Raw genomic sequence first — 16,225 nt, 5'->3', positions numbered from 1 at the left:
AGAAGATAGGGACGAAGTGAATAAAGGGATGCACTGGGGGAATGAGCCCTGCAGTGCCGTTCTGAAGTGCAAGGAGCACAACAGCTTCACATTTGCCCATCTACAACGAGATAACCAAGGCAGTGAAAGGGGAGGACCCTAAACGTCAGCTGCTGGATAGGAAAAAGCAGAATTCATGGATGTCCGGAAGGCAGGTTCAGAAATAAAAGAGTTGAACCAAACACCCTGGCTTACACAGTGCCTCTTCACGTCCCCCACTACACTCTCTGTTCCAGGCCTTGCACCAAGGGCATCCTTTCTCATTCCCAATGGCCTCCATCTCCTTGTTATGAGCACACTGCTGCCCTGGAAGGGGTGCAGACTTGCCACTAGATGCCAGTGCTCGCAGGCTGAAACACACTGTCAGCAAGATGCTAAATAATATGGTGACAATCTGTGTTCACAGGCACTGTCTGTAGAAAGCAACAAAGAAAAATACCCCTTCTCTGTGAAGGTCAGCCAATTCGCTAAAGAATTTGATGCTTATATGTCCCTGGATCTTCCTTCTCTGATCCATCTATTTCAAATCAGAATCTTAAAACATTTAACCATTATAACATCTTTCACTGATATGCTTTTAAATCAGTAAAAGGTGACTAAAAGATGACAAGAAGGTGCCCAGGACAACAGCTACAACGGTAGACATGGGACTATCAGCAGGTGCTCCTTTGGAGCCCTCTATCTTGTCACCATACTCATACTTGTGCTCTGCCAGGGCTGATTAGAGCCCTACTAGAGGCAACTAACAGAAACTGTAGTAAGGGGAATCCTGGTTAGACACAAGGAGAACATTATTCACAGTGGGAGTGGCCAAAAACAGGAACAGGTATCCAGAGAGTCTGGGAGATCTCTGCCCTTGGAGACTGTGCGAACTTGACTGCACAAGTCCTTGAGCAACTTTATCAGAGTTCAAAGCTGCCTCAGCTTTGAACAGGAGGTTGAACCACACAACTTCCAGAGGTTCCTTTCAAACAAAAGCACTTAAGACATAAGTCTTAAGACTTAAGGTACCATGGTTCTGCCATGCATCTTTTCTTGGAGATGCCTGGACTCCTTGACACAGGTCTCAGCTCTGGCTCATGCATCTCCAATTACAGGTTTCCATTTACACATCACCCTACAGATTCACATTGCTCTAAGCCTGCCTGGTCTTTTCCACAGTATCTTCTGTGTTTAACAGGATTTTTCAAGTGGTATAACTTTGTCCCTGGAGCACAGTCCTTCACTCTGTCACTGCCTTCACTTGTTCAGGTTTTTTATTTGTTTTATGTTAAATATACCTCTACTCAATTGAAACATCAGAGGCATCAAGGGAGGTGCAAATCTTTCAGAAACTTCTCTCTTGACATCATTCTTTTAATATATCTAATGTTCTCCTGGTAGGGGAACTTCCAGAGGAAAAAGGGAAGAGCACACAGCACTGTGCAGAAGGGTCAGCAAGCTGTGAGTCAAGCTTTGCAAAAAGAAAAATGGGGTCCTACTGTAGCTGGGTGGTGCAGAGAATTTGAGTTACTAAAGAAAGTAGCATCCAGTCTGTTTCTCACTTTCTAAATTTTTCTCTCCAAGTTACAAGAAAGGGGAACAGATGATGCTGTTTCTGTCAGCCTACTATCCTTCCCTTGGGCATTCTCCCCTAAAAAATCTGATGAGTCTTCCCTTCATACTCATAGATCATGGAGCCACAGAAAGATTTAATTTGGAAGGGATCTCTGAAGTCCATCTGGTCCAAATTCCTGCTCAGCAGGTCTGATTTCAAAGCTAGATCAGATAAGCCCAGTCCCTGTCCAGTCAAGTTCAGAAAATCTCCAAGGATGGAGATGACACACCATCTCTGGGCACCTCTTCAAATATTTGACCACCCTACCTGCAACTTATGAGCATTACTTCTTGTCCTTTCACTGTATACCTCTAAACATCTGGGTCCATCTCTCCATAGGCTCTTTATGCAGTAAGAGACTGCAACTGGACTCTCCTTAACTTTCCCTTCTCCAGGCAGAACAAATCTAGTTGTCAGTCTGTCCCTGTGAATAAAGTGCTCCAGCTCCTAAGTATCTTGGTGGCTCTCCCCTTGACCAGTTTTAGTATTGACATGTTTTACAAGGGATTTTTTTGTTTTTCTTTTTACCGGGGATCCCAAAGCTGGACATAGTAGTCCAGGTGCACACTCACAAGTGATGGAAAGAAGAGAATCATCGCCTCCTTCTCCCTGTTTGCTACACTCTTGCTAGGTCAGTCCAGTATGTGGTTAGCCTTTGCCACAAGGGCTCACTTCTTTTATTTGTTAAATCCTGTCTGTGTCTTTTTCCTCACACTGATTTCCCAATTCTGCCTCTGAGAAGATGACATCAGACTGTGGGTAGTACTTACTACCTCCTCTGTGTGACTAAATAGCTTCAGCAGCAAACTTTGCTCTCAACTGAATACAGACATCTAGATTTTTAGCTCTTAGCACTGAATAATGAAAAAGGCACAGAGCTGAGGTTATTCTGCCTCTGAGATGAACCAAAAGTGTTTGTCCTGTTTTAAAATGTGGAAAGTTCAAAGGAGATGACAGACATGGGAACACTAAATGGAAAAGAGGGGAACTACCAGGCCACAGATTTACTGGGACTCACATCACCCCTACATGTCTCTAGACCTGGGGATGCAGACCCAGGCTGAGATGTGATGGGTGGGAAGGGAGGAGTTCTTCCCCTGAGAGAGGAAAAGGAGGAGTCACACATAACACTTGAATAGGAATATCTTGCCTTATGGCTTTAAAGTGTGATTCATTCTCCTATCCCCTCCCTTTCTCTGCCCTTTCTTGTTTTGTTTTGCTCCTCCTTCATAAATCATTTAGTCTGTCTTTTAAGAGGACTGTTACTGAACCACGAATGAGTTCTCAGATAATGCATACAAATACAGATGAAGAGGATGGATACTCTAAATTAAATCACCTGACACAGCATCCAGCCAGACACTACACATCCCTGAACATCAACCAAGGTATGACTGACACTTGTTCTTTGAACTTTCTGTACTATGGTAGACAATGACAATAGGAACAGTCTCTCTTGTCCAGCTCAGTAAATAAGAAAAATATGTACTTATAGGTTCAATGTTACATGTTTAATGCACTGTTTGTATCATTTTGTTTGACAAAAAACAGTATGCATGAATGTGAAAATGCATAGAGTGGAACTACTGCCATTACTTGCCCTAAATTTCTGTATGAAAAGACAGATGGCTTCAGGATCAAACTCTGGAATGCAGGAATCAGCTTTGATGTAGTTAGTTTTATTTATTGCTTATATATTATTATAGGGAAAGGCTATAGAGACAGGACAATCAGATTCTAATAGGAAAAAACCACATTTTGCCTTCTGGACCTCAGTTTTTCAGGAAATGCTTAAGATTCATAGCCTTTAAGGCCAGAAGGGATGAGGCAGCACCAATCCTGAATGCACAGGTCATGTCATTTCCCTTCTTCAGGTCCCATAGCTCCAGTTAGGCTAAACCATGTACTTCAAGAGGGCATCCAGTCTTGAGATAAGTATTCCTTCATCTGAAAGGTCCATCGTAACTGCATTGCCATGACCGTTCGGTGGTGGTAACTCTCAGGAACTTTTGAATCCAGGGAAACCTCATTGGATATTTTGGACTCGTAATTTTCCTGAGCTGGGTTTCAGCCTACAGCTGGCACACAGCCTGAACACTGCGTACCCTGAGAGTGGGAAGGGTTTGTGCAAAGTGTAAGATGGTGTGCAAACAGTTCCTTAGTCTGTTCTGACAAAGCAGAGTAATACAGTACTGCCAAAAGAGAACAGGAGCATCACCTACTTCTAAGTCAAAGGATCACTACAATGTTTCATAGTTTCATCATCTGTCAAAGGCAAGGAATACCCCATCTGTTCTGTTTAAACCATGTCCAGTATCTCCTTTCAAACAGACCTCTTTAACCGAGGCACCACATCTTCTTCTCAACTGGCCTTTGGGTTGCTCCTTAAAATATAATACAGCCTGGAAGAGAAACTCTTTCAAGAGTCACCAGATGGTTCTTTATGGAGGGATGGAGGGTTGGGAGTGCTGCTGAACAGGGTCCCTGCCCTCTGATAAATTGTTGTTTTCTCCCAGGGCACTCTCCTCCCTTTGCTGTAAGGTGGCCAGCTATCATCATTTTGTTTACACTGTGCCTGGCCCTCACCGTAGGAATAATAGTCCTAGGTAAGTGCTGAACTACAGTGTTCCTTTATTCATATTAACACCTTGGGAATAACTGCAATGAAGAAAAGTGGCAGACTGACTGCTACAAGGACAGTCATAGCTCATCCTCCCCACATATACTGTCCTTTCTTCTCCTAATCACCTGCAATGAATCAACCTGCAGCTTGATGAACGTAAGGCTTTGAGGGACACAGGTTTTTTTTCTGGACCTGTGCCCAGAGCAAGGATATAGAAGTGAAGATGATATATTTTGGAAAGAGTGGAAGGAATGGATCCTTATCCATCTAATACTTGCTTATTTTCTAATTCAAATTCAATGCTAAAAGTTTAATGTTGACTTTCATAAATCAGTTTGTTGTTTCCCTTCTCCTCTTCTGTTGTTCAAGTCTCTACTGGCATAACAGTTCTTGTCTCATTCCTTTGATAAACTTTTCATGTTTTTATATGACTGTCTTATATTAGTTCATACTAGTATGTTACAAATGGACACACTTCTAGTACTCAGATTCACAGGGAAATCCCATTTTTTCTGTCTCTTTCACTCACTCATCCCAGTTTACCTGGGATGTGCAAGAGAACTGAAAACTCTCATCTTTGTATTAGCTTTTATCATGTGTGACATGACTGTACCTACCTTTTCTATCACAGAGCCTAGACATAGTCATTCGGAGCCATTGCTACCAAAAGCTGGTATCTAAATACCGTTGAGGAGGAGACATAAAAAAATCCTCCCCTCTTTCTTCAGAGAAGTTTTACCAGCCTTTAAGAATAAAAGGTTTTTTCAATCTGAAGTATGTTTAGAATTCTAGTTTTTTTCAAAGGTTTATAAAACTACCTTTAAGATCAACATGATTACTTCCTAAGCATATTTTTTTGCATTATTTTAGTCTTTATTAGGTTACCAAGTGGCCTGCAATGGCACTGTAATTAAACTGCATTTAAAATTTGGAAATCTCTTTATGCATCATTTTCTCATCTGCTAATCTCCTCCCAATATGTGACACTAGCATCAGAGTTGCATGTGAGCACACTACTGCAAAAATTTAATTGCAATATATGATGAAGCATGTATCGTGCAGTAGCATCATCACAGCTTTTTTGTCTCATATCTCTATATCTCCATAAATTCCAGGTCTCAGAGGTTCTAAGGCACCTGCAGGATGTAATGAAAACTCACAAGGACTAAAGGAGAGATTGTGTTTAATGGGTGATGCAAACAGTAACAGCAATAGTAAGTAGAACTACTGCTCACACAGCCTGAAATCTATGTGTTAGGCCTTATACCAGATTAAGCAAGGCTTCTATATGCTATATCAGATTAAATAATTAGTGTTTTTTTAAAAGAATGAGTGTAGATATGACCTATAAAGGACCATATACATTTCAGCTGGAAACTTTGACTTTCTAGGCCTATGGGTGTTGACTTCACTCTCCCTTCGGCTGTTTATCAGGGACTGATGGTTTCTTTTTGTTCTAGGACCCACATGTTCACTCTGCCCTGTAAACTGGAAGTGGGTTGGAGGCGACACCTGTTTCTACTTTTCAGAAAAAAAGGCCACGTGGCCGGAAAGTGAAGAATTTTGCTTCTCCCAGAATGCCACCCTTCTTACACTGAAAAGCAAAAGCAAGTTGGTATGGTTCCAATCATACTGGTATTTCTTTGCATTGGTATCAACTATTTCAAATTCCCCACCAGTCAGCAAGTACGTCTTGATGTTACATACAGACCTTGGGGTCCTGTCTCCAAGGTCTGAGGCAATGCAGACTGCGGAACATCTAGCCACAAGTGTGTGATGATGAAGTAGCTAGCAACACAGGATATTATTCAGCCAAGGAGTGAACATGAGTGTCATGAATCCTGTGAAAGTTGTTAACAGTGAGTCTTTCATTCAGGAACTGTCTTTGAATACTCTGAGAGAGAGGGCTCTAAGAATTGTTCCCCTGGTCTTAAATTTAGTAGAGATGCCAGACACAAAATATTTCTGACTGCATGCCGAACAGAGATGTTGTCTCTTGGAAACTGTTACGAGGGCCTGATGAGGAGTTTAGAGAATCATTGTGAAATTACATTCTTTGGTTCTTTCTTGATCACCCCCTCTCTCTACTGTAGTTGTTCAGGTACTGCAAAAAGAAAAATACCCACAAGCTCCTTGGTGATAAAGGTTTTGCATTTTTTTATAGATCAGCATATCTCAAATATCACAAAAACAATCTTACTGGATTGGATTATCATACGGAGTTGATGGCTGGTCTTGGGTAGATGATACAAAACTTTTTACAAAGAGAAATGACTGGTAAGTTTTCTGAACTTAAATAGTTGGTGGGTTTTAATCTCTTGTACAATGTCCTCCCTGTGCACTGAAGTCTTTATCTCAACCCATGAGTTTTCTCACCTTTACCCTTCTGATTGTCTCCCCCCATCCCACTGGAGGGTGGAGTGAGTGAGTGGCTGTGTGGTGCTTAGTTGCTGGCTGGGGTTAAACCATGACAGTCCCTGAAACAGAGAAAGAGTCTCAGAAAACTGGAAGTGTGAGCAGGAGAAGGAGTCCACAAATCAGTGCAACCGGTGACTGCTTTTATTATTTAAACCTACTCATTTTATGAAACATGCCACTACTCTATAAGAAGCAACCCACACTTCCTTCAAGACATCCTACCTCCTGCAAAGTCTGCCTGTGCCTTCCTCCCTACTCAGCCACAATTATCCAAATTCACTTCCCTTTTCCAGCAACATCTTGAAACCTTTGTTACACAAAAGTAGTCAACATTAGCTGAAGAGAACTTGTTTATTTTTTCTGTAAAATCTCATCAGCTTACTTGGTGTATTTCACCTTTAGTAACCGTGTGGGGGGAAACTCAGATTCCCATACTGTTCTCTGTGAAGTGAAAGTTCTCCAATGCCTCCTTGGAAACAGGTGCAAATTCTTACACTTCCCACAGCTACTAGACATCGAGCAGAATGATTTGGTTTCTGTGCAGGCAGACCAACCACTGCCTTTCAGTTTCCAGACCCAAATTACCACTACACAAAGCAATGGTTGGAGTGACATAACCACAGTTGAGGAACTAGTGCTATTTTCTGCTTTCATGATGCTCCATACGTAGGCTTTCTTTTTTACATCTTTGAGCTGAAGGCAGGTGGAGAATGATCCTTCGGTCTTGAATTGAAAGAGCTGTTATGTTCTTCAATATTTTGTATAAACCTTTATGAACCTTAAAATGATTAAGCAACATCTGCAATAATGTGTGATTGTCCAAATCATACATTATGCTTTATGCCTTTCTTTAAAATTGGTACATGAGAGCTTTTAACAAGATGATGTGGGTTTTTTTCTAGGATTCATTTGTCCACCAAGCAAAACTGTGCATATGTGCTTTATCGTAAGTCAAGAGTTTACAGCGAAAATTGTTATGAGAAAAATCCCTGGATCTGTGAGAAGGCAGCAGTTCAGCTGATCTGAAAAGATTCTCAACAGAAAAAGAACTGGAAGAGTACGAAGATTTTGATGTTTAGATTTTTCAGAGAAGGGGTGTAATATAATGTTTAATACAAATACATTGGAAACCACACATTTATGGTATTATTTATTATTTTTCATTTGGAATTAATTATTTTCTAAATCTAAATAACTGTATCTGGTGTATCTTGTTCAGGATCCCGAGGGAAGGGAGGCAAGCAAAAAGCAAGATCACAGCTCTTCTTCATAAGAGCAGACTTTGGCCTCTTCAAAGAAAGGCTCAGAAGAGTCCCGTAAGATAAGGCCCTGGAGGGAAAAGGGGCCCAAAAAAGTTGGTTAATATTGAAGGATTGCCTCCTTCAAGCTCAAGAGCGGTCTGTCTCAATGAGCAGGGAGTCAGGCAGGAATGTCAGGAAGCATACATGGACGAACAAGCTGATGTTGGCAAAACTCAGGCATAAATAGGATGCATTCAGAGGGTAGAAGCAGGGCCAGGTAACTGGAAGGAACACAGAGACACCGAGCATGCAGGGATGAAGTTAGGAAAGTCAAAGACCAAAGAAATTTGAAAAAGAAATTCTTTGACAAAGAAAGTCAAAGACCAAAAGGAATTTAACCTGGTGATGGGGTGACAAAGGCAAAAAGGAGAGCTTCTACAAGTACGTGGGTGACAAAAGGAAGACTAGGGAAAATGTGGACTCACTGCTGAATGAGGTAGGGGAGCTGGTGACACAGGACCTGGAACAGGCTGAGGTACTGAATGCCTTCTTTGCCTCAGTCTTTGATGGCAAAAGCAGCCTTCAGGAATCCCAAGTCCCTGAGACCAGAGAAAAGTCTAGAGCAAGGAAAATGTACCCTTGGTGGAAGAGGATCAGGTCAGGGAATGTTTAAGCAAGCTGGACATGCGTAAGTCCATGGGCCCTGACGGGATGCACCCACAAGTGCTGAGGGAGCTGGCAGATGTCATTGCACGACAACTGTCAATACTGCCTGATTGATCATCATCATGGCAACTGGGAGAAGTGTCTGAGGACCTGGAGGAAAGCAAGTGTCACTCTTATCTTCAGTAAGGGCAGGAAGGGGGACCCAGGGAACTATAGGCTGGTCAGCCTCACCTCAATCCCTAGGAAGCTGGTGGAGCAACTAATTCTGGAAACCATTTCAAGGCACATGACGGAAGAGAAGGTGACTGAGAGTAGCCAGCATGGATTCATGAAGGGGAAGTCGTATTTGACCAACCTGACAACCTTTTATGATGATATGATTGGCTTGGTAGATGGGGAAAGAACAGTGAATATTATCTGACTAGACACCAGTAAGGCTTTCAACACTTTCTCCCATAAGATCTTCATAGAGAAGCTGTTGATGTTCAGGCTGGATGAGCAGACAGTAGGGTGGATTGAACACTGGCTAAGCAGATGAGCCCAGAGGGTGGTGATCAGTGGCATAAACTCTACAGCTGGAGGCCAGTCACTAGCAGTGAACCCCAGGGGTCAACACTGGATCTGATCTGGTTCAACATCTTCATTATTGATCTGGATAATCAGGGAGTTTTCTAATGACACAAAGCTGGGAGGAGTGGCTGATACACCAGAGGATTGTGCTGCCATCCAGAGGGACCTCAGCAGGCTGAAGAAATGGCTGACAGGAGCCTCATTAAGTTCAGTAAGCAGAAGTGCAGAGTCCTGCAACTGGAGAGGAACAACCCCATGCACTGGTACATGCTGAAGGCTGAGAAGCTGGAAAGCAGCTTTGCAGAGAAGGACCTGGGGTTCTGGTGGACTCCAAAGTAACCAAGAACCAACAGTATGCCCTTGTGGCAAAGAACACTTACGGTATCCTGGGCTGCATTAGGAGGAGTGTCGCCAGGAGGCCGAGGGAGGTGATCCTTCTCCTCTGCTCAGCACTGGTGAGGTCACACCTGGAGTGCTGGGTGCAGTGCTGGGCTCCTCAGTACAACAGAGACATGAACATACTGGAGAGGGTCCAATGAAGGGTCACGAAAATGATGAAGGGACTGAAGCAGCTCTCCTATGAAGAAAGACTGAGAGAACTGGGATGGTTTAGCCTGGAGAAGAGAAGGTTTGGAAGGGAACTTCTTAATGTATATAAATACCTAAAGGGAGGGTACAAAGAGGATGGAACTAGGCTCCTTACACTGGTGCCTAGTGACAGGGCCAGAGGCAACGGGCACAAAATGAAACACAAGAGGTTCCCTCTGAATATCAGGAAAGACTTTCTTACTGTGAGGGTGACCAAACACTGGCATTGGTTGCCCAGAAAGGCTGTGGAGTCCCCTTCCACGGAGATATTCAAAAAGTGTTCTGGACATAGCCCCAGACAACTGATTCTAGGTGGCAGTGCTTGAGCAGGGGGGATGGAGCAGATGACCTCCAGAGGTCACAGATTCACAGAATGGTTAGGTAGGAAGGCATCTTTAAAGACCATCTAGCCTAACCCTCCTGTCCTGGGAAGGGACAAATTTCATTCAACCAAGTTGCTCAAAGTCCCATCCAACCTGACCTCGAACAGTTCCAAGGAGGGGGCATCCACAGCTTCTCTGGGCAACCTGTGGCAGTGCCTCATCACCCCCTTCATACAAAAATTCTTTCTTTTGTCTAATATAAATCTACCCTTTTTTTAGTTTAAAACCTTCGCCTCTTGCCCTGTCACTACAGGCCTCAATAACAATCTCTCTGTGCCTTTCTCATAAGTTCCCTTCATATATGGAAAGGCTGCAATAAGGTCTCCCCAGAGTCTTCTCTTCTTCAGGCTGAACAACCACAACTCTCTCAGCTTTTCCTCATGGGAGAGCTGTTCTAGCTCTCTGATATGAGGTCCTTTCCAACCTCAACCATTCAGTGATTGTGTCTTTTCAAGAACTCAGGTTTTAGACACTAGTGAATAAAATCTCTGTGGGATACCAGTGTGGCCATGCTCAAATAAGATGCTCAATTTAACAGTGCTTGCCATTTTTTAATAGGAACGCTGATTACAAAAATCCCCTTGTTATTGTTCCAAGTTTGAAAGTAACTGAGATCTTTACTTCATGTTGGAAAATTGAATTTAGTGGAAAATTGGAAAAGGTTATCATGATGTATTTTATGTGACACTACATTGTGTCTACTAGAAATCTGATGCATATCTCTATATACATTTTGCACAGGGATTCAGCTGGCTCCATCACATTCAACAATGACACATCTTGGTCTATAAGTGTGTGATATTTGTGATAGTCTTACTTATACAGCAGAAGAAACTGCTCCCTTCCCTTGGGTTGTAGTATTATGCTTCTAAATGCAGATTTATTTAAGCACATAAGACTTTGGCCATAATAACATGGGCAAGTTAATGTTAATGATTTATTTCCCCCTACCAAATACTCTTTCCAGCTACATAGTTCTTATTAAATATATGCATCACAACTTGTACTATGACAAGCCTTCAACTTAATTCGACATTATAAATAACAGCAAATATGACTTCACCATGCTCATTTGACTGTCCATATCCTGGAAATGTTTTACCTACAAAGGCCACCTGTGCATTAAGTGTGTTCCAACTGAGTGCTCCAATTCCATATGTCAGTTGAGTCTGTTTCAGGTGCCTACTGTCAACAGCTATGTTCTTCTGAAAAAAAAGTCCAATAAAACTAAAGAATGAGAGAGGAATAAAATGCAGGAAACACTGAATAGGGAGGAAATACTGGCTTTGCTGCTGATGGCTTAATCAGACTTATGAGGTCTTTCTCTGCCAAAGAATATTTCGCAACTCTGAACAATTATTTTTCAAATCAGAACAAAAGGGCAACCTTTCTACAGGAAGAGTGAGTATTTCTTCCTGCTTAGTTTCCTGGGGGGCCTCCAGAATGGTAAGGAGCAGGGAAGGTAGTTAAGTTTTCAGGATAGCAGGCATATATATGTGATTGCAAACTACTGAATCTGAATTTCTGAAATAGAAATGGGCTTCTCTTGAAGCATTTAGACAAGCTCTGCATTTTAGTTTTCAAATGTAAAATCACAAGTTTCTTTTTGATAAATTTGCAGGATGGGAATCTTAATTTAGCAAAAGAAGAAATCCCCACATGACTCTAGCCAGAGAACTGGAGGGTGAGCAATGCTCCCTTTTTCTTTTACCCAAGAGGGTTAGGCATGAGATGGTGGTGGGAAAAGAATCAAAGATTGGAGAGAGGGCAAAAGATTAGACTAAACAAACTTGAATGTATAGGTTTAAATGTAAGTTCCCAAAATCCTGACTGTCTGCAGAATTCCAAGTGCACAGAAAAAAACTCTCTTGACCATCTCTCATGGCTTTGACTTTGATTTTAGGTCTAGGACATGAACACTCATTTTAAACAAAACTGAAAACCTCAGAAAACTTAAATATTTCACTCAAAGCATCCAATATGCAGCTGCATTTACAGTGACATTTCCAGTAAATCATTGTGCTTCTCTCCTTGCTTCCTTTTTCTCTCAGCAGTCCTTAGCAGAGGTGATTTAGCAACATTTTCCATATATCATGTGGCTGTGCAACTTGAAAAATGACAGTATATTTTGCAAGACCTGTGGTTTAAAGGCAGCAGCTTCTTTCTCCACATGAAATCAGACACACATCTATTTTCTCTGCTAATTATGAGTATTGGGATCTTGCTGCAAGAACATTTTTCCCCACTTGGATTTGTTTAAGTTTTCATGGCACAGGTGGTTTACTGTCTGCAACCAAAGGTAAAGAGCACAACTATGCAGAGAAAAAAAACTCACTAAGAAGCAAAGCTGTGACACTCCATTCAAGGTTGCATCTTTGAGCTTTGCTGACGAATTAGCTAATTGTGCAGCTATATGTCAATATGAAGCAACTGAAACCCACAAATCCCTGGGATGCACTCCCAAATGCTGTGGGAGCTGGCAGATGTTATTGTCAGGCCACTCTCCATCATCTTTGAAAGGTCATGGAGGACAGGAGAGGTGCCTGAAAACTGGAGGAAAGCTGGTATTACTCCAGTCTTCAAAAAGGGCAAGAGGAGGATCCAGGAAACTATGACCAGTCAGCCTCACCTCCATCCCTGGAAAGGTGATGGAACAGCTCATCCTGGAGGTCATCTCAAAGAATGTGGAGAAGGTTATCAGAAGGGAGGACAATGGGATCCTGGGGGGTGTTAGGAGAAACGTGGCCAGCAGGTCAGGGCAGGTGATCCTGCCCCCGTGAGGCTGCATCTGGAGTGCTGTGTCCAGCACTGGGCTCCCCAGTTAGAGAGAGACAGGGAACTACTGGAGAGGGTCCAGCGGAGGGCTACAAAGCTGACTTGGGGGACTGGAACATCTCCCTTGGGAGGAAAGGCTGAGAGAGCTGGGCCTGTTCAGCCTGGAGAAGATGAAGAGGGGATCTTATCAATGTCTACAAACATCTTAAGAGCGTCAAGAGGATGGGCCCAGGCTCTTTTCAGTAGTGCCCAGTGACAGGATAACAGTCACAAATGACATCATGAGCAGTTCCATCTGAATATGAGGAAAAACTTCTTTACTTTTGAGGGTAGCAGAGCACTGTAACAGGCTTCTGTTACAGCACTATCAAACCTACCCACCTACAACAGAGGTTTTACCATCCCATACCAGGTTAACTTCAATAAGTAGTTCCTGCACCTTGCCCCAGCACAGCCACCAATCCTCCACAAGGTTTCAAAAGTTCATCTACTGCCCGTGCTGTTTCTTCATCCTCTTCAGGCCAGTCCACCCTGCTTCTCGCCTCTACTGCATCCAGATTCTCTCTTCATCCAGTGCTTCTCTTCCAGCCAGCCTCTCCTCATCCAGGCCCCCTTCTTCTCCTAGGGCCTCTCCTGCATTCAGAGTGTGTGTACACTCTCTCTTCCTGCTGCTTCTTCCAGGTTTCTCTTCACCCAGTGCTCCTCTTCCTCACCTCTCAGAGCCATTTAACTACTTAGCAGGAACCAGCCACAGCTGCACATTATCCACACCAGCCAACCCACCGCCCCTGAAGCCAGCCCACAGCTGTATATTATCAATGTTAATTAACTGCCTTCATTCCTCTATAATTCCTCTACAGCTGCCCAGAGACACTATGGAGTCTCCTTCTCTGGAGATGTTCAAACCCCACCTAGGTGTGACCCTGTACAACCTGCTCTAGGTGAACCTGCTTTAGCAGGGGGTTAGACTAGATGATCTCCAGAGGTCCCTTCCAACCCCAACCATTCTGTGATTCTGTGACTCCATGAAAGCAATATAAGAAAACTGAGCAGAACAGTTTGTCTTTAGAAACGCACAGGCACTACGAAGAAAAACATTCATGAGTTTGGTAGATCTATTGAGCCAAATATGCACGTTGGGAGCAGTAGGGAAGTTGTTTGCCAAGAAGCACTGAGAGCGGTCTGTGAGCTGAAGGTTTGTTGTGTAACAATGTGGCATGGGTACAACGCTGATTATACTCTGATTTTAATGGATGTTGTATTGAACTGAAAAGGCTAATTATAAACTTGAGATTTTTTTATTACTGTGAACAACCTAACATCAGGAACAGAGAACTTTTGGGCTATGAAAACCTTATGGCAAGAACAGACAGCAACTAATTACTAATCTAGTGGTGGCTATAAAACAAAAAAATTCACTCTGCCTTTTTCAGTGTGCAGGAAATTCTAAAGATTTGCCTATGAGCATTGTATGACTTGAAATGACTCAGTTCATTCAATTAGAGAATATGATTGCATGCTGCCTTTTGAATATTCTCAGTTTTAAATGCCTTCTGCAGCCAAATGATAGCAGAGATGACATCACCCTTAAGACAAATTAACATTGAAGTTGCACTAATTTCAAAGGTCCAAACTTTCCAGGTAGCTGTGCAAAATGCAATGGTTAGCATGACTTGTGAAGCTCAGTGGAAAGCCTGTTTCTCGAACTCTTTGCTTACTTTACTCAGCAGCACAGCCTCCTGCGAGCCAGCTCGTTTAATGGACCCTGGGAAATCTGAGAAAGATTTCTGAACAGGCTATTTCAAAGGGAGTTAAGAAGAATTGCATGAAGAATGCACAGAGTGATTAACCAATGTGCGTAGGTGGCTAAGGGAAAGTGTAATGTGCAGAAGATACGTGCATGAAATTGCTTTGTTCTGAATTGTTCTAAGTTTCTGAACATTTGAACCTCATATAACAAAAGATATCTGTTAAAATAATTATTGTCTTGCAATTTTACATATAACTAAATTTTTCTCTCCTGGTTTAAGCCAAAATACAAGAAACAATTTATGCTGCATATTAAGCAAATTCAGGGTTCGGTATTACCCAAACACACACAGTAATAGGTTGTACACTGCACATCTCAGGGCAATTACTGGATGCCATGCTCTTCTATTCTGTGCAACTTGGCTCATCATGTAGTGATTATAATTACAAGTCACTGAGGCATGAAGATGTGGTATAAAATGAAAAAATCCAGACAGGAATGAGGACAAGGAACTTTCCACTTGTTTTATAAGTTCCTAAGCTTGTGAATATTCAGCAGCCAGGCACAGGGACCTTCATGTCCCAGACAGGTAGACAAGACAGGCTAAAGAATTCTCCTCTCAAACCCAGTACAGAACAGCAGACTTTCACTCAACGTTTCCTTTCTTCATTTTCTGCAGCATTTCACTCCCAGCAATAGTCCATAATAACAGTGCTTTTCTCATGCAATACTTTCTTTCAGCCAGCCCCCCTCAGTCAGCCATCCCCTCACTGGTCCACTGTTCCCATGCCCATCACACCAGTTCCCTCACATCAGTCTCACTCACTTCTTAAGCTCTTCACCGACGACTCCTCATACCAGCCCCCTCAGGGAGGACTTTCCTGCTTCCTTGTGGTGTGATCTTTAAGATCCTCTTGAATTATCTAGGGTTATGAGATGGGGTGTCCCAACATGCCCTGCACGTTAGAACAACAGCCTGTATGGGTTACCCCTCCCATCATTCACGTCATTTCTGCATCCCCTATAGACCAGCCAGTGCTGGGATCCCAGGCAGAATCTCCATGGCTGCTGAGGTCCTGTGCTTAGACTTAGAAAATGTAGCATTTCCAGACTACGAGAGCGCTGTGTGGCAAGATACTCTCTGTTGTCCCTGCTCCTCTAAATTACTTCTTCATATCCATAATTAAGATAATTGGCGTATTGCTAAATGCTCATTTAGTGAGGGATGCAGTACACTTCGTGGCTGTTGCTGCTGCACAATTCTGATGCATAGCTTTATGTCTGAAATAAATATAATTAGGGGCTTGCCTAAATACCTCGACCTTCCCTGACTCACAGTTCAATTTTCATTGAATGGATGAAATTAGTACAAAACATACACAGGAACAGAAGTCCCAACTATAAACTTGACTCTTCCCGAGAAATTTCAAAGGAACACCTCTATTGTTTGCTAGTGCCATAGAAGAGAGATGCTCTCTCTGATGCAGTCTTTTCTTCAAACAGCCTCCTAAACAGCAGCAAAGCAGCAAGAAGCTTTGTGTCATTAATTTGTATTTGATGATTGTTGAGCCGACT

General features: G+C 42.7%; 1 protein-coding gene across 1 annotated transcript; it reads left to right on the top strand.

Moving 5' to 3' along the window:
- The first annotated feature begins 559 nt into the window (after positions 1 to 559).
- Positions 560 to 7,814, top strand: LOC119148726 (C-type lectin domain family 1 member B-like). Its single transcript, XM_037389256.1, has 6 exons — positions 560 to 3,024; positions 4,153 to 4,242; positions 5,375 to 5,473; positions 5,720 to 5,874; positions 6,424 to 6,536; positions 7,580 to 7,814. The coding sequence occupies exons 1-6, from the start codon at positions 2,790 to 2,792 to the stop codon at positions 7,701 to 7,703; spliced, it is 816 nt and encodes a 271-aa protein (XP_037245153.1). The 5' UTR covers positions 560 to 2,789; the 3' UTR covers positions 7,704 to 7,814.
- Positions 7,815 to 16,225: the final 8,411 nt, after the last annotated feature.

Source organism: Falco rusticolus, chromosome 5 (assembly GCF_015220075.1).
Source record: "Falco rusticolus isolate bFalRus1 chromosome 5, bFalRus1.pri, whole genome shotgun sequence".
NCBI lineage: Eukaryota > Metazoa > Chordata > Aves > Falconiformes > Falconidae > Falco > Falco rusticolus.
This window is presented reverse-complemented; position numbering and strand designations above follow the sequence as displayed.